The 26,335-nt window shown below is 49.6% G+C and overlaps 1 protein-coding gene across 1 annotated transcript in view; it reads right to left on the bottom strand.

The window, feature by feature from the left end:
• CCSER1 (coiled-coil serine rich protein 1) overlaps positions 1-26,335 on the bottom strand; it is a 982,230-nt gene that overhangs the window by 186,391 nt on the left and 769,504 nt on the right. Inside the window, exon 11 of the mRNA XM_064148336.1 lies at positions 2,670-2,715. Within this exon, the coding sequence (XP_064004406.1) occupies positions 2,670-2,715 (46 nt within the window). The remainder of the gene's footprint in view (positions 1-2,669; positions 2,716-26,335) is intronic.

Raw genomic sequence — 26,335 nt, 5'->3', positions numbered from 1 at the left:
TCCTCTGCCTGAAATATTTGTATTTTACCCTGGCATCATTGCAAGTGTGAAAGTGTCTTTCCTACAGGAGATTTACTCAGGGACCAAAAGAGTCGTGATGTGCTAGTTTGAAGCAAGCTAGAATGTTTTGGTGAGAAGGACTAGATTACAGGCTGTGAAAGGAAAACAAGAGTGGTGTCTACTTCACTCATAGGCTTGCTGAGATGTATAAAAACATAAGTCAAAACATAGGTAAGACACTCAGCACCACTCTCGCTTGGGCTGCTGGCTGAGCTGCATCTCTCTGACCTCACCCTCCGTTTTTGGGACTAATCCACTTTGCTTCCTAACCCCCTGGCTGAACCTCCATTCTTCCTTGGGACTGGGGTAAGGTTGAAAGGGGTAGGGGGAAGGTGTCAGGGTGGTTGGGAGCCCCTCCTGGGGACTCAGGTTTCTGGCAGGGCTGTTGTGTTTCTGTATTACCTTTCACCTTGTATATCTCTGTCTATAACTGTCTATACTGTAACTATCTGCTTGTATATTGAGCCAGCTGTAAATATAAGCTTCATTCATATTTCCAGAGCTGGCTGAGTCTAGTCTGGGTGATTTTTAAAGTGTAAGGGGGCAGGGAACACCCAAACCATCACATGTGAGTACCTCTGCTGGAGTGAATGCCAAGACTCCAGAAGCATAGTTAGAATGTCTCCTGTTTTCACATTACTCTTTTCCAAGGTCTGATTGTTTAAACTGTTTAACTCTGTGCAATTGCCTCCTGTCAACCGAAAATCCAAAGAACCTCAGGGAATTTCCCCAAAACTTGAATATTTATAACAAAAATAATATTCATACCAAAATTGATAGTCATAAATCATAACCAATTATTAATTTCCCCTACAAGAACAGGAACATATTAGATAGTTGCACAAAAGACTGTCATATACAAGCAAGAGCATATCTTTGGTCACTTTGCAAGAGCCACAGCTGACAGACAAGCGCTGCGCTTGCCCATGAATACACAAAGCAGCACTGGTGGGTTTTATGCAAGCAACATGATTCAAGACTGCCAACGATGAAGCATCATTCCAACTGCACCACATCTTTTGCAGAAGCCTGTAATGCTCTGTTAGGATGAATTGATTTGACATTCAGCAGTGTGATGCAGTGCAGAGTAGCTACAATAATGCAATGCATGGCTGCAGCTTATCGTATGCACATGGAGGACATTGGTGTCTTTAGGATGAACACAACTGACGGTAGGAGGAGAGAGAAAGGAATAGACTCAAGGAATGCAAGAAAGGCCTCATCTCAAAGTCTGATGGCATGCTGGAGTCGATTTATGTGCTATACCCACTCACTCACAGCTTTAAAGCAGCAGAGAGATCACCCTGAATTCGAATGGAAGCTTTTGCTCCTGTTTTTAAATATAGAGCACATTATGGTGGTGTTTTCTGGAGTTTGTGGGTGGACACCAGGGGGAGTTTTATTGTACTTGGAAAGAAATATTCTTTATTGCCAATGTTTCCAATAGGTTTAAGGAAAAGATGGATGAGATCCCTGTATAAAGCATCCCTTTCCTTCCCAGTTCAGAAGATGGCCTTGTTCTTCAAATGGATTAGAAAGCAACTCTTCTAAGGAACACAGCTGACCTCAGGAATGTCTGCCTAAACCATAGTGATTTTGCCTTTTCATAGAATTAGTCAGAGTTGGAGGGGACCACAAGGAGCAGCCAGTTCCAACCCCCCTGCCATGCCCAGGGACACCCTACCCTAGAGCAGGCTGCACACAGCCTCAGCCAGCCTGGCCTTAAACACCTCCAGCCATGGGGCCTCAACCACCTCCCTGGGCAACCCATTCCAGCCTCTCACCACTCTCATACTCACTTCCTCCTCACATCAAACCTGAATATCCCCATCTCCAGCTTTGCTCCATTCCCCCTCAGTCCTGTCACTCCCTCATAGCCCAAAACGTCCCACCCCAGCTTTTCTGGAGGCCCCCATCAGAGCCTGGCAGGCCACAAGAAGGTCACCTGGGAGCCTCCTCTTCTGCAGACTGCACAGCCCCAACTCTTTCAGTCTGTGCTCACAGCAGAGCTGCTGCAGCCCTCTGAGCATCCTTGTGGCCTTTCTCTGGACATGCTCCAGCATCTCCACAGCCCTCTTGTCCCAGGGGCTCCAGAGCTGGATGCAGTACTCCAGGTGGAGTCTCAGCAGAGCAGAGTAGAGGGGGAGAGTCACCTCCCCCGACCTGCTGCCCACTCTTCTCCTGCTGCAGCCCAGGAGAAGCCCCTTGTCTTAACTAAGATCCAGATTCTTCCTTGTTTTCACAACAGTGAGATTAATTTGAAGACTGGGAAACAGGGCTTCTTCAGGTTGAATGATGGAACTCATGGCTATGCTGAGCACAGGCTCTGAGGACATTATTGTTATTCCCCTCCAGACGTGGAGTCATCATGGTATTTCCTTCCCTTCCTGCAATTCTCCATTGCACAGCACAGCCCCCATTTATGATAGGTTGAACAAGGAAGAAGAAATACAGGGGTCAAGAGAAGCTGTTGGCTACAAACACGTTACAGGCAATATACAACACCAGCGGTTGCATATTGGGCTCAGGGCATTAACTCTATATTGGCATGCCATGCTACAGCACATGAACACATCTTTACAACACAGAGTGGAATTTAAGAGACTCACATAACTGCCTGCGAGAAGGTACAGGAGCACTTCCAAATGCTGTGCCCTGTAAATAAAACACATTTTTTTTTGTGTGGAGCAGAGCATCTCAGGTTAACAGCAGCAGCAAATGAGAAAAATGACAAGACATGAAGAAAATGAAGGCAGTGAAACTAAATGGAGACTGTTTAGATAGGGGAGCTTGTTATTGCTGAAGAACTGCCGACCCTGTTTTCAGATAAACATAAATTATAGTGGAGAATGTTCGAGGAGGAACCTGCCCATCAGCAGACACAATAAACCAAGGGAAAGAATCAGGAGAGAGCAAAAAGCAGGGGGCGGAGGGAAGTGTCGGCATAAGACAAGCGTGCTCACACTTGTCAGAGATGGAATCTGATGGAAAGGACAATGTACAGAGGATGTACCAAAATAAATTCCTTAAAAGGAAAAAATTAAGTCAGAAGACTTGAATGGCACCAATGTCTTAGCTGACACTGTCACTGCTTGGGGAGAAAATACTTGTCGAACAGGTAGGAAGAAGAGCAAGCATGGAACAGTTTGGTTCCTTCTACTTCCTCATCTTTTCTCCAAACTTTAGCAAGCCCTCACTGGGTCAGGCTGACAGCAGCTGATAGGAAGAAGGTTTATTAAATCCCTGATCAATACAGACAGTATGCTCTGCCAGTAAATAGAGTGCTATGCCAGCAATTACCACATATCCCTGAAATACCAACTGTGCATGTAAAGAAAATATTCATCAAATGCCAAGCAAGTCATACCAGTAAGCAAACCTCTTCCCACGGCAAGCCTCTATTCCCACTCTCCCTGCCTTCCCCCTCCCTGAAACCCCTCAAAACAAACTAATAACAGAAAGCCAAGAGGATGAGAAGGTAAAGAGAAACTGGAGTGTACAAAATGTGAAGGGCAATGTTAAAACAAACTTTGGAGACTCATTCTGAATCATAGAATCATAGAATCAGTCAGGGTTGGAAGGGAACACAAGGATCATCTAGTTCCAACCCATTCCAGGCTCTCACCACTCTCATGCTGAAGAACTTCCTCCTCATGTCCAGAATCTAGATTTTAGTTTGAGCTTTGCTTTGAGTTTGTGTTCCAAGACTGCATCTTCTTTCCCACTGATCATTTGGACTGGGCAGGCGAGAATGACTAACTACAGCAATATTTACATTGCCTTAAAAAACCTAAGCCAAACCAAAACAATCACTGAACACATGAAACTCAGGGGACTGGAAGCTTGGCTTCCTTTAAAGCAGTTTTATGTCCACCATCTATTCAGAGCTGGGAACTTCTTCATGTTTCTGTTTTCCAGACTAAATGGCCTTCTGTGGGAAAGGATATGTGCTTTTACCTTCAGCCAGGCCTTCCTTTCCTGTTCCCCCTTCTTCCCTCAGATATAAACCTTATCATTCAGTATCATAGAATCATAGAATCAGCTAGCCTGGAAGAGACCTCCAAGCTCATCCAGTCCAACCTAGCACCCAGCCCTGCCCAATCAACCAGACCATGGCACTAAGTGCCCCAGACAGGCTGTGCTTGAGCACCTCCAGGGATGGTGACTCCACCACCTCCCTGGGCAGCCCATTCCAACGCCAATCACTCTCTCTGCCAACAGCTTCCTCCTAACATCCAGCCTAGACCTCCCCTGCCACGACTTGAGGCTGTGTCCCCTTGTTCTGTTGCTGGTTGTGTGGGAGAAGAGCCCAACCCCACCTGGCTACAGCCTCCCTTCAGGTAGCTGTAGACAGCAATGAGCTCTGCCCTGAGCATACTCTTCTCCAGGCTGCACACCCCCAGCTCCCTCAGTTTCTAGCTAGAAGTCCACAGTTTGGGGTCCACTTGGGAGATATGTTCAGCTCCAGCCCTTGACCATTCCACAAAAGGACTTTTCCTTCACTGGTTGTCACTCTCCCAAACACTCAATTTTCTGTCTTCCACAGACAAGGACTTGTAAATGATTCTCACCTCTGAAGGACTTACTCTCTGGCCCCAGTCCTCCAGGCAGTTCTTGACCCATATCAGAGTGACAAATCACCCTGCACAAAGATAAGGAGCCCTTTTCAAAACTAAGCCAAGTCTCAGATATTCTCCATGGAAAACCTCTGCTGAGCTCTTAGCGGTTGCAGGGTTTTGGTCACATACAGCTGTTTTGTTCTGTCCTCTCTGTGAGGTGTAACACTTAATCCTAAAGGTGTCCAGGATTCCATGATAACTGCATAGTACAGAGCAAGGGAGGGGATTCTGTACTTTGCTCTGCTCTGGGGACACCTCGCCTGGAGAACTGCATCCAGATATGAAGCCCTCACTACAGGAAGGATCTGCTCTAAGGAGACCTCACTTGGAGTACTACTTCCAGCTCTGGACCCCTCAGTGCGGGAAGGACCTGATGGAGAAGGTCTAGAGGAGTCCATGCAAATGATCAGGAGGCTGTAACACCTCTGCTATGAGGACAGGCTGAGGGAGCCAGTGGTGTTCAGCCTGGAGAAGAGAATGCCCACTGAGCATCATGGTGGCCTCCTCTGGACTGGCTCCAACACTTCCATGTCCTTCTTGTGTTGGGGCCTCCAGAACTGCACCCAGGACTGCAGGTGGGGTGTGAGGAGAGCAGAGCCAAGGGGCAGAATCCCCTCCCTTGCCCTGTGCCCACACTGCTCTTGCTGCAGCCCAGCACAGGGTTGTGTCTGGGCTGCACTCACACTGCAGGCTCCTGTGGAGCTTTTCATCAGCCCAGACCCCCAGGGCTTGTTCCTCAGGGCTGCTCTCAGCCATTCCCCACCCAGCCTGGAGTTGTGCTTGGGATTGTGCCCACCCAGGTGCAGGACCTTACACTTTGCCTTGTTGAGTGTCATGAGGACAAGTTCCCTGGGGGGTACATGGCCTTTAAAAGCAGGACACAGTGATTGGAGAGCAGCCAGGCAGAGAAGGACCTGGGAGTGATGGTCAACAGGAGATTGAACATCAGCCAGCAGTGTGCCCAGGTGGCCAAGAAGGCCAATGCCATCCTGGCCTGGATCAGGAACAGCGTGGCCAGCAAGACCAGAGCAGTCCTTCTGCCCCTGTACTCAGCAGTGCTCAAACCACACCTTGAGTGCTGTGTCCAGTTCTGGGGCCCTTGGTTTAAGAAAGAAGTTGAAGTGCTGGAAGGTGTCCAGAGAAGGGCAGCAAGGCTGGAGAGGGACCTAGAGCACAGCCCTGTGAAGAGAGGCTGAGGGAGCTGGGGGTGTGCAGCCTGCAGAAGAGGAGGCTCAGGGCAGACCTCATTGCTCTCTACATCTACCTGAAGGAAGGTTGTAGCCAGGTGAGGTTGGGCTCTGCTGCCAGGCAACCAGCAACAGAGCAAGAGGACACAGCTTCAAGTGGTGCCAGGGTAGGTTCAGGCTGGATGTTAGGAGGAAGTTGTTGTCAGAGAGAGTGATTGGCACTGGAATGGGCTGCCCAGGGAGGTGGTGGAGTCTCCATTCCTGGAGGTGTTTAAGAGGAGGCTGCATGAAGCACTTGGTGCCATGGTTCAGTTAATTAGAAGGGTTGGGTGATAGGTTGGACTTGATGGCCTTAGAGCTCTCTTCCCACCTGATCAGTTGTGTGATTCTGTGAAGGACTCATTTTCCACATGTTCCTGCAGCATGTAAACCACAGCTACAGCACAGTCTCTGCTCCTCATAAGGTAACAATAGGAGGCTTTTGTTTTCTCCTTTCTGCCCCTATCCCCCAGCATGTCCCCAGTGTTACTGCAGGAATGTTTGCTTCCCTGAGACATCCCAGAGCGAGCGCGCGCTTTGCGCACCTGGCAAGCAGTTGCACTGTTGTTCTGTTTCCATTCCTTCAGTCAGTTCTAGTTTCTTGTCACTTAGCTTTCAGAAGTGCAATCAGGACACCACAGAAGTCAGCTCTTTTTGAAAACACCATCAATGTTTAATCTCGTCAAGACCAGAGCATGTCACATCCTCCGTCAGAAATCACCGGCACGAGGTCGCCGGGAGCTCCAGTGAGCTCTGCAAGGCAATCTGGCATTCAGCTCCCACAGCCACCTTATTTTTCACATCTTCAGGTAGAATACAACCAGGTACTGTCTATTTTTTAAAGTACTGACCAGAAACTCCAGCCAGCCTAAATACTTGTGGCCTTAGCCATTCTGGGACAGCAGCAGCAAGCAAGTCCAAGGGAAAATGGTTCCTAATGCAATCTATTCAACGAAGCAGCACATCCAAGCATGTCTTAGTTTGCTGCTCAAACAAAGCCTTTCAGCAAAAACATTTCAGCCATTACACATGCTTCCTGCAACTCCATGAGCTCTGAAGTTAGGACTACACCTAGCAGTAACTGCTCACAGTGACAGAGGTCCTCTGGTTACACCTTGAACAACTTCGCAGGCTCATAGGATGCCAGGGGCTGGAAGGGACCCAAACAGATCAAGTCCTTGCCAGAGCAGGACCACACAATGTAGCTCAGGTCACACAGGAACACATCCAGACAGGCCTTGAAAGGCTCCAGAGGAGATGACTCCACAACCTCTCTGGGCAGCCTATGCCAGGGCTCTGGGAGCCTTACAGTGTTGAGGCAGAACCTCCTGTGCTGCAGCTTCCACCCATTGCTCCTTGCCCTATCCCAGGGAGCAAGTGAGCAGAACCTGACCCCCAACCCTCAGATAGTTATAGACATTGATTAAATCCTCCCCTGACACAACTTGAGGTAATTTTCTCTTGTCCTATCATTAGTAACTGGGGAGAAGAGACCAGCTCCAGCCTCGCTACAACCTCCTTTTAGGTAGCTGTAGAGGGCAATAAGGTCCCCTCTCAGCCTCCTCTTCTGCAGACTAAACACCCCCAGCTCCCTCAGCTGCTCCTCACAGGCCATGTTTGCCAGACCTCTCCCCAGCCTCATTGCCCTTCTCTGCACTGCTCCAGCACCTCAGTGTCCCTCCTGTGCTGTGGTGACCAAACTGGGCACAGTATTCGAGGTGTGGTCTCACCAGTGCTGAGCACAGGGGCATGAGCACCTCCCTGCTCCTGCTTCTCTCCTTCTGTCACTTCCCGTGAGGAGGCTCCACAGAGATGCATATTGACAAGAGATCAATTGCTGCCAGAAGGAAATAAAACAGTTCAGTGCCCATCAAGCGAAGTCTTTCCCAATACAGCCCCCACAAAGCCACTGTACAGTGCTAGCTCTCCTGGGGGGGTGGTCTTGACCCTGACCCCAGGTGGTCTTGAGCCCTCTCCAGGGGTGGGTCTGAACACTCCTAGGTGTGGTGGTTTAGCCCACTCCCCCTTCCAGTCTGAGATCCATAAAAGCAGAGAGGCTTCCTCTTCTCCCTCTCTGCCCCCCTGCTCACCAGCAATCATCATTCCTGTTTCCTGCTGCTCGTTGTTTCACCACTTGGCCCTCACCCGTGAGGCAGACAAAACCTATTGCCATCAAATCTGGATGGATATGGCCATATTTTGTGTCTTCTTTTCCCTTCCCTACTGTGCTAGTTTGAGCCTAGCTAGAATGTTTTGGTGAGAAGAACTAGATTACAGGGTATGGAAGGAAAGCAAGGCTGATGTCTGCCTCACTCATAGGCTTGCTGAGAGATACAAGAACAAGAATCCAAACATGGATAAGGTCACTTCTGCTGGGGAGCTCCCAGCTGCATCTCTCTCTAGCCTCTCTGCCATCTCTCTGACTAATCCACTTTGCTTCCTAACCCCCTGGCTGAACCTCCATTCTTCCTTGGGACTGGGGTAAGGATGGGGGGGGAGGGGAGGGAAGGTGGAAGGGCAGTTGGGAGCCCCTCCTGGGGACTCAGGTTTCTGGCAGGGCTGTTGTGTTTCTGTATTGTCTTTTACCTTGTATATACTGTAACTATCTGCTTGTATATTGAGCTGAGCTGTAAATATAAGCTTCATTCCATTTCCAGGGCTGGCTGAGTCTAGGCTGGGTGATTCCCAAAGCGTGGGGGGTGGGGAACACCCAAACCATCACATCTATCTCAGATACCTTTTATTTATTGTTAAACTTTTCTTCTTTTAACTTCCCAATCGCAGTGAGATTGTTTATTTGGGTCTGCTTTACCTTTCCTCTCTCTCCATCTAATTCCTTTCCTTTGGGAAAGAAGGGGGAAGAGGGAAGGGCATCTTAGAAAAAGTTATTGGTTCTGTCAACTGTATTTGAGTCTCTGGGAAATTGAAAGTAGAACCTAGACAGCCACTACAAAAACAGCCATCCATCATTAAAAATGCCCAACAACAACAAAACTAAACCCACAACAAACACAAGAAATAAGCAACTCCCTCTCCTCTCAGCTCCAGATCATGAGTTTTAAAGAGGCCACTTGTGGCAGGCAATATCTTCCCTTAGTGCCTAACCTTTTGACATGAAGGTTGAAAATTCAGATGTGCCTTTTTCTTACCATAGAAATTGGACTGATACCTCAGATCATTTCAGAGCACTGCCAACAGTCACCAGCCCAGGCACAAATGACCAGCTATACTGAAGCCTTTTGTTACTGTGCTGGTTTGGCTGGGATGAAAGCTCAGGACAGCCATGGGACACAGCTTGAGTGCTGTGTCCAGTTCTGGGCTCCTCAAGTCAAGAGAGATGTTGAGGTGCTGGAAGGTGTCCAGAGAAGGGCAGCAAGGCTGGTGAGGGGCCTGGAGCACAGCCCTGTGAGGAGAGGCTGAGGGAGCTGGGGGTGTGCACCCTGCAGCAGAGGAGGCTCAGGGCAGACTTCATTGCTGTCTACAACTACCTGAAAGGAGGTTGTAGCCAGGTGGGGTTGGGCTCTTCTGCCAGGCAAGCAGCAACAGAAGAAGGGGACACAGCCTCAAGTTGTGGCAGGGGAGGTGTAGGCTGGATGTTCTTGGCATTAGGTCAGGAAGAAGAGTGATTGGCATTGGAATGGGCTGCCCAGGGAGGTGGTGGAGTCTCCATCCCTGGAGGTGTATAAAAGGAGACTGGATGAGGCGTTTAGTACCATTGCTTACTTGATTAGAAGGTGACAAGTTGGACTCAATGGCAACCAGCAACAGAAGAAGAGGACACAGTCTCAAGTTGTGCCAGGGGAGGTCTAGGCTGGATGTTAGGAGGAAGTTGCTGGCAGAGAGTGATTGGCATTGGAATGGGCTGCCCAGGGAGGTGGTGAAGTCCCCATCCCTGAAGGTGTTTATGAGGAGGCTGGATGAGGCACTTAGTGCCATGGGTGAGTTAGTTACAAGGGTTAGGTGATAGGGTGGACTCGATGAACCTAGAGGTCTTTTCCGACCTGGTTAACTCTGTGATACTGTGATCCAGTTCTGAGTCAGCCAGGACTTGTCTCACAGGTGTATCCCAGACCTCGAGCTGCACACCAGTTAGAGGGGGAAGTCTGCTGAGGATAAAGAGCCTCCGTGTTGGAGCATCCCACAAGAGCTTCCTGCTTTGGATCCCTCTGACCCTGCTCCTCTTCTGCTCTTGAGGACTTCCTTCCTGTTCATGGAATCATAGAATCAAGCAGGTTGGAAGAGACCTCCAAGCTCATCCAGTCCAACCTAGCACCCAGCCCTAGCCAATCAACCAGCCCATGGCACTAAGTGCCTCATCCAGTTACTGTGACTGATGTAACTTTGCTGAGCAGAGCATAACTTTATCCTGACATTAGCATCAGTTTAGCTATGTCATTAAACACATTTCCATTTCAGCCATCCTGTCTTCTCTCCTTTCCCCCTTCTCTGCTGGGGAGGCATCACTGGTTGATAGAGCAACTCCTGCAGTTTAGCCCCAGGTGTAAGGTCCTGCAACTGGGTCTGCACAATCCCAAGCACAACTCCAGGCTGGGTGGGGAACGGCTTAGAGCAGCCCTAAGGAAAAGGCCCTGGGGGTCTGGGCTGATGCAAAGATCCACAGGAGCCTGCAGTGGGAGTGCAGCCCAGACACAACCCTGTGCTGGGCTGCAGCACGAGCAGTGTGGGCAGCAGGGCAAGGGAGGGGATTCTGCCCCTTGGCTCTGCTCTCCTCACACCCCACCTGCAGTCCTGGGGGGCAGATCTGGAGCCCCCAGCACAGGAAGGACATGGAAGTGTTGGAGCCAGTGCAGAGGAGGCCACCAAGATGCTGAGAGGGCTGCAGCAGCTCTGCTCTGAGCACAGGCTGAGAGAGTTGGGGCTCTGCAGCCTGCAGAAGAGAAGGCTTTAGGGAGACTTTGGAGTGGCCTTGCAGTATCTGAAGAGGACTACAGGAGGGCTGGGGAGGGACTATTGACAAGGTCTGGTAATGACAGGATGAGGAGGAATGGGTTTGAAGTGGCAGAGAGGAGATTGAAAGTGGATGTTAGGAAGAAGTTGTTTGTAGTGAGGGTGGTGAGACACTGGCACAGGTTGCCCAGGGAGGTTGTGGAGCACAGAAGCACTCAGTGTGATCTCTCATCCCATTTGGTACTTCTGTGCTCCACAACCTCCCTGAAGGTGTTCAGGACCAGGTTGGATGAGGCCTTGAGTGACCTGTTCTAGTGGGAGGTGTCCCTGCTTATGGCAGGGGGTTGGAACTGGCTGAGCTCTGAGCTCCCTTCCAACATGAACCATTCTGTGATTTGATATGGGTCAAACACAGACAACTACCACATTAAAAATCCTCACCTTGTCTCACAGCTCTGAAGGGTAATTCCTTAGCAATACCTGACAGCACACTACCACTGGTGTGTAAGATTGTCTAGAGACAGAAAATCTCCCTAGATCCCTGCAAGAGCAGGATGTGCTTCTTCCATGAGCACAGCAAATATTTAAGCAGTAAGCTGTGTGTATTTGGTTTGGCCGAGCTGGAGTTCACTCTCCCCAGAGCATCCTTCCAGTGCTGTGCTCTGCAGTGCTGTAGCTGGGTGTTGGGAACACAGGCAGGGGTTTGGCTGCTGCTGAGCCAAGCACCCAGGCTCTGTTTTCCAGCATTTCCCCACCCCAAGGCTATGCTGAGCGGCAGAGAGGACCTTGTGAGGGGACACAGCTGGGCCAGCTGGCCCATACTGACCAAAGGGCTATTCCATGCCGTACGATGTCAGCTCAGATAGGAGAGCTAAGTGAAAGAGGGCAGTGTGGAGACATCCCTGGCTGGTGTCTGTGCCCCGGAGCAGCTGCTACATGGAGAGCCCTGCTTTCCTGGAGTGATCAAACACTGCCCGCTGATGGGCAGAGAATAACAGCCCTGTTTGCTCTGGTATCTGTGCATGGCCTCTGCTTTGGCTCTGCATTGCTAAAATTGCTTCTGTCTCACTGACAGCCTTTGGCTCTATTTTCTCCTCTCCCCTGTCCATCCAAGAAGGGAGGTGACAGAGCAGCTTTGGTGCACACATGTCACGCAGCACTTCCCATATCACAGGCTCACAGGATGTTAGGGGTTGGAAGAGACCTCTGCAGAACTTCCAGTCCAACCTCCCTGCCACAGCAGGACCAGAGAATCCAGCACAGGTCACACAGGAACACATCCAGCCAGGGCTGGAAAGGCTCCAGAGAAGGAGACTCCACAACCTCTCTGGGCAGCCTGTGCCAGGGCTCTCTCACCCTTACACTCAACAAGTTCCTCCTCACGATGAGGTGCAGCTTCCTGTGCTGCAGTTTCCATCCCTTGCCCCTTGTCCTATGGCAGGGCACAGGTGAGCAGAGACTGTCCCTGTGCCTTCCTTCCTGACCCCCAGCCCTCAGCTCTTGACAGACATTGCTCAGATCCCCTCTCAGCCTTCTCCTCTGCAGACTAAGCAGCCCCAGGGCTCTCAGCCTTTCCTCCTCAGGCAGTGCTGCAGCCCCTTCAGCATCCTCGTAGCCCTCCCTTGGACTCTCTCCAGCAGATCCCTGTCCCTCTTGAACTGAGGAGCCCAGAACTGGATGCAGTATTCCAGGTGGGGCCTCACTAGAGCAGAATAGAGGGGCAGGAGAACCTCCCTGAATTTGCTGGACACACTCTTCTGAATGCCCTCCAGGACAATTCAGTGGTTTAGTGCATCAATGCAACAAGGGCCAGAGCAGCTGCTGCTACCCTGAGTTCAGCTCTGCTCACTGCTCCCTGGGACAGGACAAGCAGCAATGGGTGGAAGCTGCAGCACAGGAGGTTCCAGCTCAACACAAGGGGGAACTTCTTTCCTGTAAGGGTCCCAGAGCCCTGGCACAGGCTGCCCAGAGAGGCTGTGGAGTCTCCTTCTCTGGAGCTTTCCAAGGCCTGTCTGGATGTGTTCCTGTGTGCTCTGTGTTAGATAGGATTGTCCTGCTCTGGCAGGGGGTTGGACTGGATGATCTCCTTGGATCCCTTCCACCCCTAACATCCTGAGAGCCTGTGAGTTCAGTAAAGACATCTACTACTTTTCCAATGCAAGGTCACTCTGCGATGGTTCTCAGTAAAGTCCTTAGCACAAGGAGACCAGCACAACTCCAGGTAGGACAGTACCATCATATTCTAAAGCACACTGAGTTTTACCTAATTTTATGTCCTTTCTCTGAAGTCTCAGTTTTGGTGCAGCAAATAAAAGCCCTTATTACCCTTGTCTTGATAACTGCATTTTACTGTGCACCCTCAACCATCCTGAGAACAACTCTCAAAAGCCCTTCACAACTGAAGGCCTGTTCCAGCTCTCCAACATCTCTGTACCTCACAGCCCATGTCCTCCTTGACAGAAGCATTGCCTCTTCCACCTGCACTTAGAAAGTGCTTTGGAACAGCTGAATTTACCAAGTGGGGGTCCACTCACAATACACCTTCTGCTTAACGTTTCACCACCTACTGTTTCACAGATGCCCAAGATGCCTGCTGCAGGTTTCTGCATTTCAGCTCATGAAAATCCACACCTTTTTGACTTGTTTAATTCCATGTTGACAGGAAAAGCCTGCTCTGTGCACATCCCTTAGCTCTGTCTGAGGTGCTTACCGAATCACAGAATTGGGAGGGGCCTGCAGAAGTCATTGATGCCAACCTCTCTGCCAAGGCAGGGTCACCCAGGGTAGTGCACACAGGAATACATCCAAGTGGGCTTGGAAAGGCTCCAGAGAGGGAGACTCCACAACCTCTCTAGGCAGCCTGCTCCAGGGCTCTGACACCCTCATAATAAAGTTGTTTCTCCTCATGTTGAGGCGGAACCTTCTCTGTTCCACTTCATATCCATTGCTCCTTGGCTTATTGCTGCTGACCTGCAAAAAGAGCTTGGCCCCTCCGCTTGACACCCACCCCTCAGCTATTGATAGACATTGATCAGATCCCTCTCAGCCTTCTCTTCTCCAGATTAAACAGCCCCAAGGCTCTCACTCTCTCTCCATAGGGGAGATGCTCAAGTCAAGAATCATCCTTGTGGCTCTCTGCTGGACTCTCTCCAGCAGGTCTCTGTCTCTCCTGAACTGGGGAGCCCAAAACTGGACACAGTATTGCAGCTGTGATCTCAGCAGAACAGAGTAGAGGCAGAGAAGAACCTCCCTAGCCCTTCTGGCCACACTTCTCTTGCTGCACCCCAGGATGCCACTGTCTCTTTTGCCCACAAGGGCACATTGCTGCCCATGCAGAACTTGATACCCACCAGCACTCCAAGGTCTTTCTCTGTGGAGCTGCTTTCCAGCAGGGCAGCCCCAACCTGCACTGCTGCCTGCTGTTCTTCCTCTCAGATGCAGGACTCTGCACTTGCCCTTAGTGAACTCCATGAGGTTTGCCTTTGCCCAGCTCTCAGCCTGTCCAGTTCCTTATAGTGTTAGAAGTCGATTAACATTTATTGCTCCCAAATCTATATATTTCTTAAAGTCACTAGAGATGTTAAGATGTCTTTCAGTCGTGTCAGCTATTGAAATCCACAGGGATCTGATCCATAAGATGTGCAGTTCCAATGGCTGAGACTACACCTGCAAGGTCTGATGAATGAAACATCTCCGTGCCACAGACTGCTCCTGTTCAGAGTAGAGCTGAGCTGACACTGCTGAAGCTCATTGCAGAAACTGAACTGAAAGAGCTCTGCTCAAAATCACTGTAGGCCATGATGAAAATTAGAACATATATCAGGATAGATAGAGAGAGACAGATAGAGGTAGATATATATGCTGATTTTATATATATATATATATAAAATACATAATATATATTTTCATTCCTGTGTATATGTGAGAATATGTTATTAATATATAGTCTTAACATGTGTTATATAATGAGTATAACATATAATTCTGTTATGTAATTATGTTATATATATATACCCATATATATATTATAATAGATATGTTAAAAATAAATTTTTTAATTATATATATATGTATCAGACAACAGTTCAGAATTTGAAGATAAGCCATCACTTACTTAAGGAATAGAGGAGGAGAAGAACCTCCCTAGAGCAGCTGGACACACTTCTTGTTGCACCACGCAGTAGGAATGTGCTGGAACAGTTGTGCCCTGTTCCCTCCTTTTAGCTGCTACTCTGCTTCTCATTTTTCATGAGATCTCATTTATGATGTTAAGTGCTCAGACTATTTCTGCTTTGGCTGAAAACATCCATCCTTGAGCCTCACTTTGGCAAGTTCAAGACATGACCATATGAGACTGTTGAGTTTGATCATAGGATCATCGAATCCTATAATCGATCAGATTGGAAGAGGGCTCCAAGCTCACCCAGCCCAACCTAGCACCCAGCCCTGGCCAATCAACCAGACCATGGCACTAAGTGCCTCATCCAAGCTTTGCTTCAACATCTTCAGGGATGGTGACTCCACCACCTCCCTGGGCAGCCCATTCCAATGCCAATCACTCTTTCTGCCAGGAACTTCCTCCTCACATCCAGCCTAGACCTGCCCTGGCACAACTTCATACTGTGTCCCCTTCTTCTGTTGCTGTTTGCCTGGCAGCAGAGCCCAACCCCACCTGGCTACAGCCTCCCTTCAGGTAGTTGTACACAGCAATGAGCTCTGCCCTGAGCCTCCTCTGCTGCAGGCTGCACACCCCCAGCTCCCTCAGCCTCTCCTCACAGGGCTCTGCTCCAAGACCCTCCCCAGCCTTGCTGCCCTTCTCTGGGCACCTTCCAGCACCTCAACTTCTCTCCTGAATTGTGAAACCCAGAACTGGACAAAGCTCTCAAGGTGTGGCCTGAGCAGTGCTGAGCACAGGGACACAAGAACCTCCCTTGTCCTGCTGCCCACACTGCTCCTGAGCCAGCCCAGGATGCCATTGGCTCTGCTGCCCACCTGGGCACACTGCTGCCTCATCTTCAGCTACTCTCTACCAGCACCCCCAAGTATCTTTCTTAACACTCTGGAAGATGAAGTCATGTGCATAAAGGTACATGAAGAGTTGCAGTTGAAAGAGCAGCATTGTGGTACTGAAGAGGAGGACCAAGCCTTCAAAGCAAAATTCAAGCAGAACAGGAATTCTTTTAGACAGATGGGATTGGAAATTGTTACAAAAGGAAACCCTAGCAAACAAAACCTCACTCCTCTTCACAAGCAGTTGCTTAGGGCTTAATCTCTTTTACAGTATTATCCAACTTTAATAACAGCCAACACTGTCTTTACAATCCCTCTGATGAAAAACTGCTTATCACTGCTGTCTTTTTCCTTTAGTAGATTTCAGATTGAAATATGCTTTACCTTAAACAAAGAAAGAAAAACAACCCCAAAGGTGTTCCTATGGTGGCCTGAAATACCACAAGGCCAAACCATTTAATGTTACATGGAACTGAAGACGTTAGGACTGCAATCATACATTCTTATTCGTTTAATGTATTTCTTATTTCGTTTTATCTTAGCTTATTTTGGTTTATTTTACATAAGCTATGGCAGGCATGGACAGGACTGTGGGAGAATTTCTCCCGCAGAGGGACATGAGCTGTAAACATAAGACCTTGTGATGGGAGATGTCCTTGAGCTTGCTGGCTCAAGGAAGATAGGCTGTGGACTGTGAGCAACCCACACACACCTGCAGGGGGCTGACCCTGCCAGCCCCCTGGGGTGGAACCACAGGCTGTTTTGATAAGGGTAACCTATCTGCACCCTGCACGTGGCTTTGGGCCAATCTGTACTGTCCACTTGTGCCAGCCCCAGGCTGGCTGGGTAGACCTCCTCTGCACTACCCTAATAAAGTTGTACTGATGCATAGAAGTTGCTGAGTCGACTCTTCAGTGCCCCGATCTCGCCTCTCGCCAGCCTCTGGACCCCAACACAGGACTGCTAAAAGGAAACAGCCTCCAGAACAAATGTGGCTTCACAATCTATAGCTACAGCAATAGAAATCTATCAGTCTCCAAGCATCTTCCAAAGCGAAATCCTAGCTCAACAAGGAAGGCAGATTTCCATCTTCAAATCACCTGTAAATACTTTCTACCAGCCTCTTGGCACACTTCCAGCTCTGAATCAACACTTTTCAGCAATCTGCTTCCAGATGTAAGGGAAAGATGCTCGAATAAAACTTTCCCACCACAGTTTGGTTTGTGAGCTCGTAAGGCCAAAGTATACAGGCTGCTCTAGATCTCCATGATATCAGCCAAGACAGCAAAGTCTTGCTGGGTACCTACAGTCCTTTATGTGACCTAAAGAAGATGACTGTCTCCAAAGGAGATGCAGCTAATGTTTCATGTACAGTCAGCTTGCATTGCTTAAAGGAATGCTTCTTTGTCGCTACCTCAAGTGCAACAATCATCTGCTCAAACTGCTGGTGCAGAACTTCCTCAGAAGCTGTAAATTCCTGTGTGCCTCTACACCAGCTGAAATATTCTTCCACTGATGTGGTTAGTAGGGCCAGAGAGATTCAACTCCCACTCTCCTCTGCCCCATTGAGGCCACATCTGCAACATTGTGTTCAGTTCTGGGGCCCCCAATTCAAGAAGGTCCTGCTTGAGAGAATGCAGCACAGGGACACAAAAATGATGAAGGCAGTGGAAGATCTTCCATATGAGGAGAGCCTGAAGGAGCTGGGGCTGTGCTGCTGGAAGAGGAGTAGCCTGAGGGGACACTTCATTCATGTTGATAAATATGTGGAGGGTGAGTGCCCAGAGGCTGGAGCCAGGCTCTGCTGGGTGATGCCCAGTGACAGGACCAGGGGCAATGGTGGAAGCTGAGGCATAGGAAGTGCCATGGAAGCAGGAGAAAAATGTTTCCCGTGTGAGGGTGACAGAGCACTGGAGCAGGCTGCCCAGGGGGGTTGTGCTGTCTCCTTCTCTGGAGAGATTCAAAAGCCACCTGTATGTGTTCCTGTGTGATCTGTTCTAGGTGCTCCTGTTCTGGCAGAGGGTTGGACTGGATGAGTTTTGGAGGTCACTTCCAGCCCCTGACACTGTGATTTTTAAAAAGTGTGCTTGTGAGCACAGAAAAATGAGACATGAAAATACCAACTCATCTTCAAACATCTCGTTCACACAGTCACAATGACTTCTTAGTTATGAGCTGATTCCTCATCCCCTTGGAGGGAGGTCATGACTGAAGAGAATGCAGCAGTGGTGTTCCCCAAGCATCAGTGCTGCGACCAGTCCTGTTCAATATCTTTATTGATGATCTGGACCAGGGGATTGAGTTTGCAGATGACACCAAGCTAGGAGCAGCTGTGGCTCTGTTGGAGGGTAACGGAGCCCTGCAGAGGGACCTAGATAGGCTGGATGGGTGGGCAGAGGCCAATGGGATGAGATTGCCACAACAACCCCAAGCAGTGCTACAGGCTGGGAACAGAGTGGCTGAGAGCAGGCAGGCAGAGAGGGAGCTGGGGGTGCTAGTGGAGAGTAGCTGAACAGGAGCCAGCAGTGTGCCCAGGTGGGCAGTAGAGCCAATGGCATCCTGGGCTGGCTCAGGAGCAGTGTGGGCAGCAGGACCAGGGAGGTTCTTCTGCCCCTGTGCTCAGCATTGCTCAGGCCACACCTTGAGTGCTGTGTCCAGTCCTGGGCTCCTCAATTCGAGAGAGAGGCTGATGTTGTGATCTGAGAAGTGTGTCTAGAACATGTATGTAATGCCTAAAAACTGGGCATGGCATAAAGGTGTGTGCATCCTATCACCTGCCTACCACAGCCCCAGCACAGCCCACTTGGAAGCAGGCCCAGCTTTTCACCTGCTTCCTCCTCCAGCCCAAAGCCAGGTGTCAACAATGAATTCTGATTTAACCACTCCAAAACTAAGACTTCACCAGAGAGAAGGGCAGAGGCCATTGCGTGGGCATCTAGCATATGTCCCTTTAGTAAATGTTTGGATAAGGCTTAGCTGACTGCCCAGGGGTTCACATGCCAAAGCAGACACTCACTGCTGCCTTTTCACCTCACACTTCCACACTAGAGCTGATCTATTCCTAATAACAAAAGTGTAAAAACTCCTCCTTTAGCCATAGGAATGTCATTGCTGAGATGAAATCTATGCTAGGCAACAGTGTGTGAAATTTGGACTTTTGCTCCTTATTGCAACGTGCCTGGGAAGTGCAGACCTGCAGCATTTGCTTTGCCACATGAAATAAACACTTCTGCACTTCTGCATGCTATTTGCTGTAATGGCCTCTCAAATGCCCCAGCAAGAACAACTCATTTTCCTCTTTGTAAGGGAGGAATATGAAGCTTGTACCAAACACCACAGATGTGATTACCAATGCAGGTTTTGATATGATTACATTACAGCTCTGACCACAAGTCACTGGAAATCTTTCACATACTAAGGTATCTTCTTGTTGCATAAAATCAGCAGTGTGTGTGCCCAGGTGGGCAGCAGAGCCAATGGCATCCTAGGCTGGCTCAGGAGCAGTGTGGGCAGCAGGACAAGGGAGGTTCTTGTGCCCCTGTGCTCAGCACTGCTCAGGCCACCCCTTGAGTGCTGTGTCCAGTTCTGGGCTCCTCCATTGCAGAGAGCTGTTGAGGTGCTGGAAGGTGTTTGGAGAAGGGCAACAAGGCTGGGGAGGGGCCTGGAGCAGAGCCCTGTGAGGAGAGGCTGAGGGAGCTGGGGGTGTGCAGCCTGCAGCAGAGAAGGCTCAGGGCAGACCTCATTGCTGTCTACAGCTACCTGAAGGGACATTGTAGCCAGGTGGGGTTGGTCTCTGCTGCCAGGCAGCGAGGGACAGAAGAAGGGGACCCAGGCTCAAGCTGTGGCAGGGCAGGTTGAGGCTGGATGTGAGGAGGAAGTTGTTGTCAGAGAGAGTGATTGGCATTGGAATGGGCTGCCCAGGGAGGTGGTGGAGTGGCTGTGGCTGGAGGTGTTGCAGCCAAGCCTGGCTGGGGCACTTAGTGCCATGGTCTGGTTGGTTGGGCAGGGCTGGGTGCTAGGTTGGCCTGGACGAGCTTGGAGCTCTCTTCTAACCTGCTTGATTCTATGACTTTATCTCAGGTACATCATGGAAATGCATCTATATGTATCTATGCTTATCTATATATGTATCTATCTATATCAAAGTAGTCCACATGAAATGAGAGTCAAGCTGTATGAGAGCATTTTCAATAGCTTGTTTCACTGGGTTCATTTTTATCCCATCTGTTACAAATAACTTAGGTCATTAAACTAATGTGAGGTTTCGATAAGGAAAGGGAGGGTTGTAGTTGAAAAATATAGATCTGTAAAAAGAGAAATGGCCTGATTATACGCCAGGAAAAGGTTCCTGGCTGACAAGGAAGAAAAGGCATGTTTACTAGAAGCTGGAGAATCTCAGTCAGTATGAAAGCTATCACCATCAGATCAATACTTGATGGCCCTTGTGAAACGGTGTCAGTGCTCACATCTAACTGGTAAATGCTCACAGTACAACAAAATACTGCTGGAGATGAAGTAGGGAGAAGAAACTGTCATCCTGAATAGAACAATAAAAAATCAGTTAGGTCCAAGCTCTCCTCCTGTGTCAAAGAATGAAGCAAACTGGCACCCCCGAAACATTTTGCTGCTGAGGCCTACTATGTCCATTTGTATCACCTTCAGAAGAAGACTTCTTTTATACAGAGCCTTGATTCAGGTTCATTTCAAAACTAAATGCATATATCAATAAAACACACAGAGTACAAGAAAAGGGAAATGATTCTGGCTGGAGAGCTGCCTGGAGGAAAGGGACCTGGGGGTGATGGTGGGCAGCTGGCTGAGGATGAGCCAGCAGTGTGCCCAGGTGGCCAAGAAGGCCAACAGCATCCTGGCCTGCATCAGCAGTGGTGTGAGCAGCAGGAGGAGGGAGGTGCTCATGCCCCTGTGCTCAGCACTGCTGAGACCACACCTCGAGTGCTGTGTCCAGGTTTGGTCACCACAGCACAGGAGGGACACTGAGGTGCTGCAGCAGTGCAGAGAAGGGCAATGAGGCTGGAGAGAGGTCTGGCAAACATGGCCTGTGAGGAGCAGCTGAGGGAGCTGGGGGTGTTCAGTCTGGAGAAGAGGAGGCTGAGAGGGGACCTTATTGCCCTCTACACTACCTAAAAGGAGGTTGTGGTGAGGCTGGAGCTGGTCTCTTCTCCCCAGTTACTAATGACAGGACAAGAGGAAATTACCTCAAGCTGCACCAGGGCAGGTTTAGGTTGGCTGTTGGGAGGAAGTTCTTTCCTGAGCAGGTGGTCAGGCACTGGCACAGGCTGCCCAGGGAGGTGGTGGAGTCACCATCCCTGGAGGTGTTTAAAAGCAGAGTGGATGTGGTGCTTGAGGCTATGGTCTGGTGATGGCTGCTGGGATGAAGGTTGGACTGGCTGATGCTGGAGGTCCTTTCCAACCATAGTGATGAGAAGCTGTGCTGAGGGATTTGGTTTAGTCAGGGACTTGTCAGTGTGAAACTGATGATTGAACTGCATCAGCTTGAAGGGCTTTGCCAATCTGAGAGATCCTGTAAGTTTGGACACATCTAATTCTGTTTCTTCTATTACAGGCAATGCAAAGAGCTCTCAGAACTGAATTTCAAACCACTTGTCTTAATCTCTTGGCCCCTGAAGAAGCTCTTTGCTGTCCATTCTTTTCCCTTAAGATCTTTTTGCTTGTCTGTTTTCAGACCAGGCAGGTTAAGTGTCTCACCAGTTGAACCTCATAAGTAACAATCAAAAGATAAACCTCAGCAAGCGAATGAAACCCACAAGAATGTTTTCACTTTCCATATCTAAACCACAGTCTGATTGATGTGCTCATGGCTTTCATCTGCTTTTTTTTTCCAGCATCTGAGCTTCTGTATTGACTCTTTAAAATATGATTCCTTGTGGAGCAGATGGCAAGCTGTGCAAGTTTGCTATTACATTTAGCTTTGCTAACTGCTTCTTGCCTCTGTTTGCAATTAGCTGTAGATGGATGAGTTACCTTGGCATATGCTCATCAGAGCAGGAGTGTTTCACCTTTATGTGGCCTGTCCAGCCAGAGATCAGTGACAAGTTGTGTCCATGCTGGGACCAATGCTTTTTACTATCTTCAGCAATAAGAAGAAAAGGCTCTGATGAGACCTTATGGTGGCCTTTCAGTATCTGAAGGAGGCTACAAGAAAGCTGGAGAGGGACTTCTTAGGGTGTCAGGTAGTGGTAGGACTGGGGGAATGGATCCAAGCTACAGGAAGGCAGATTCAGATTATACATTAAGAAGAAGTTGACTGGATGAGGGAGGTGGTGGAGTTGCTGTCCCTGGAGGTGTTCAAGCAAAGCCTGGATGGGACACGTAGTGCAGTGCCATGGCTTAGTTGATTGGACAGGGCTGGGTGCTAGGTTGGACTGGATGATCTTGGAGGTCTCTTCCAACCTGTGCATCATGAGGGCGGTGAGAGACTGGCACAGGTTGCCCAGGGAGGTGGTGGAAGCCTCATCCCTGGAAGTTTTTAAGGCCAGTCTGGATGTGACTCAGGGCAATCTGATCGAGCGTGAGGTGTCCCATGGCAGGGGGTTGGAAGGAGGTGATCCTTCAAGTCTCTTCCAGGCTTGGCAATTCTGCAACATAGGCAGGGGTTGAGCACAGTCTCAGCAAGTTTGCAGACAATGCTCAGCTGACTGGTGCAGTTGGCACATGTGAGGGATGGAATCCCATCCAGAGGGACTTGGAAAAACTTGAGAAGGAGACTCATGTGAACCTCATGACATTCAACAAGGTGAGGCACAAGCTCCTGCACAGAGGTTGGAGCAGCCTTGGGTATCAAGACAGACTGGGGAATGATGAGATTGAAAGAAGTCTGGAGAAGAATGGGTTATTGGTGGATGAAAAGGTGGACATGAGTCAGCAATTGTCTGTTTGCAGCCCAGAAACCAAACTGTATCCTGGGCTGCACCAAAAGAAGGGTGGTTAGCAGGCTGAGGAAGATTTTCCTCCTCTATTGTGTCCTGTGAGACTCCATCTACAGTACTATGTCCAGCTCTGTAGTCCTCAAAGCTCATCCAGTTCCAACCCCCCACCATAGGCAGGGACACCTCCCACTAGAACAGGTGGCTCAAGGCCTCATCCAATCTGGCCTTGAACAACTCCAGGGAGGGAGCAGCCACAACCTCCCTGGGCAACCTGTGCCAGTGTCTCACCACCCTCACTGCAAAGCACTACTTCCTAACATCCACTTTCAATCTCCTCTCTGACAGTTTTAACCCATTTCTCCTCGTCCTGTCCTGACAAGACCTTGTCAGTAGTTCATCCCCAGCCCTCCTGTAGGTCCCCTACAGATACTGGAAGGCCACTCCAAGGTCTCTTTGAGCCTTCTCTTCTCCAGGCTGAAGACCCTCAACCTCCAAACTGCTGACATGGGATTTGAGTTCGGGGACCTTTCAAATCCTTATTTGATTAGAGCCGATCACAGAATCACAGAAAACATCTGGTTGGAAGAGATCTCCAGGCTCATCCAGTCCAACTTAAGCACCAGCTCCACAGGCTACTTGAACACCTCCAGGGATGGGGACTCCAGCACTGCCCTGGGCAGAACATTCCAAAGGCTGAGAACCCTCTCTGGCAAGAAATATTTCCTAGCATCCAGCCTGAACCTCCCTTACTGCAGCTTGGAACCATTTCCTCTGCTCCTGTGCCTTGCCACTAAGGAGCAGAGACTGCCCTCTCCTTGCTCCAACCTCCCTTCAGAGAGCTGTAGAGAGCAGTGAGGTCTCTCCTCAGCCTCCTCTTCTCCAGGCTGAACACCTCCAGCTCCCTCATCCCCTGCACATGACAGCAGTATCTCACAGGGCTTTGGCAGCTGAAGGTACATTCAATCTGTGTCTAGTCTTGAGATAGCAATTTTGCATCCTCCCAAATCATGCACACAGTTACAGGCACACAAACCAGATGAGATTAGATATGAAAACCAAACAAAACAGAGCAATTATTGGAAAGGAGGTTAGTAAACACAGTACAACTCTAGCCTGAATGACAAGGCAAGATATTACAAAGGGTGTGTAGGTGAGGGGGATGTTAGTCACACAGATACATACCCAAGGGATTGGATACCCCACAGAAGTTTTCAGTACTACAGAAACATGCCAGTCACATCTGCCTGCTTTTCTCTGTCACTGATGAGAGTCACCTTGACTCTACCCTTTTTACATAGCCTCCAGGCTCTGAACATACAATCATAGAAGCAACCAGGTGGGAAGAGAGCTCCAAGATCATCACCACCAGCCCTATTCAATCAACCACACCACGGCACTAAGTGCCTCATCCAGGCTTTTACTGAACACCTCCAGGCATGGCAACTCCACCACCTCCCTGGGCAGCCCATTCCAATGCCAATCACTCTCTCTGACAACAACTTCCTCCTAACATCCAGCCTAGACCTCCCCTGGCACATCTTGAGACTGTGTCCCCTTGTTCTGTTGCTGGTTGCCATTGAGTCCAACTTGTCACCTTCCAATCAACTAAACAATGGTACTAAATGCCTCATCCAGTCTCCTTTTAAACACCTCCAGGGATGGGGACTCCACCACCTCCCTGGGCAGCCCATTCCAATGCCAATCACTCTTCTTCCCAACCTAATGCCAAGAACACCTTCCTAACATCCAGGCTGAACCTGCCCTGACACAGCTTGAGACTGTCCCCCCTTCTTCTGTTGTTGCTTGCCTGGCAGCAGAGCCCAACCCCACCTGGCTACAGCCTCCCTGCAGGGAGCTGCAGACAGCAATGAGCTCTGCCCTGAGCCTCCTCTGCTGCAGGCTGCACACCCCCAGCTCCTTCAGCCTCTCCTCACAGGGCTCTGCTCCAGGCCCCTCTCCAGCCTTGCTGCCCTTCTCTGGGCACCTTCCAGCACCTCAACATCTCTCTTGAATTGAGGAGCTCAGAACTGGACACAGCACTCAAGGTGTGGCCTGACCAGAGCTGAGTACAGAGGAAGAATACCAGCTCTGAATAGTAATCATCATAGAATAAACCAGCTTGGAAGAGACCTCCAAGCTCATCCAGTCCAACCTAGCACCCAGCCCTAGCCAGTCAACCAGACCATGGCACTAAGTGCCTCAGCCAGGCTTTTCTTGAACACCTCCAGGGACAGTGACTCCACCACCTCCCTGGGCAGCCCATTCCAATGCCAATCACTCTCTCTGCCAACAACTTCCTCCTAACCAGACAGCAGCTATTAAGAGCTAGTAATGATAGAGAAACCTGTCCTAGAGTGATAGTTGCAAAGTACAGTAAGGACAAACATGGGCTCTCAAAAGGTTTCCCCTTTCCTTTTAGTAAATGTCTCCTAAAGCTAGGAGAAGGCATGAACAAGAGCATGGGAGGAGGCATGAGCACCAGCATGAAGTATACTTGCAGCAGCTTAGCTAAGAGTTGAGAGAGCATGCCAGTTCAACAAACATTTCCAATTACATTGAAGGAGAAAGAAAAGTTAAAGTCTCCCTCGTTTATATTTGAATATGAGCTATGCATTTTAGCTCAACTTTCTGGTAACCTCATGAGGTTCAACAAGAGCAAGTGCAGGGTTCTGCTCCTGGACTGGAACAATCCTCCCTGCCAATACAGGCTGGAGGAGGAGGGGACAGAAAGCAGCCCTGAGGAAAAGGGCTTAGGGGTGCTGATGGATGAGAAGCTGGACAGGAACAGGCAGTGTGAGCTGGCAGCACAAAAGGCCTGTGGTAGCCTGGGCTGCATCCAAAGCAGCATGGACAGAGATGGAGAGAGGGGATCCTGCCCTTTGATGTGCTCTGCTGAGACCTCACCTGGAGTGCTGCATCCAGCTCTGGAGCCCTCAACACAGGAAGGACATGGACCTGATGGAGCAGGTCCAGAGGAAGGCCACAAAAATGCTCAGGAGCTTGGAGCAGCTCTGTTACAAGGACAGGCTGAGGGAGTTGGGGGTGTGCAGCCTGGAGAGGAGATGGCTCCAGGGAGATCTAATAGCAACCTGCCAGTACCTGAAGGAGTTTACAAGACAGATGCAGAGAGACTGTTTGCAAAGGCCTGCAGGGACAGGACGAGGGCAATGGCTGCAAACTAGAGCAGAGCAGATTGAGATTGGATGTTAGGAACAAGTTCTGCACCAGGAGGATGGTGAGACACTGGCACAGGTTGCCCAGGGAGGTGGTTGTAGCCCCATCCCTGAAGATATTGAAGGTGAGGCTGGGCAGGGCTATGGGCAACCTGATCTAGGTAAGGATGTCCCTGCTGCATTCAGGGGCATTGAACAGGATGACCTTTGGAGGTCCCTTCCCACCCAGACTGCTCTGTGATCTGTGGTACCAATGGGGTAGTTGTCATCCCATCAAATAACCTGCACCTAAGCACTTCCTGTCAGCTCACACTCCTCATTAAAACAAAGTGTATTAGGAACAAACAGAAAGTTACTGCAACTGCAGTAGTTAATTTAAAAGCCATCAAGGTGTATTTAATAAACACTAATGCCACATTTAGCCATCAAAT

This window comes from Pogoniulus pusillus, chromosome 9 (assembly GCF_015220805.1).
Source record: "Pogoniulus pusillus isolate bPogPus1 chromosome 9, bPogPus1.pri, whole genome shotgun sequence".
In the NCBI taxonomy this organism is placed as follows: Eukaryota; Metazoa; Chordata; class Aves; order Piciformes; family Lybiidae; genus Pogoniulus; species Pogoniulus pusillus.
This window is presented reverse-complemented; position numbering and strand designations above follow the sequence as displayed.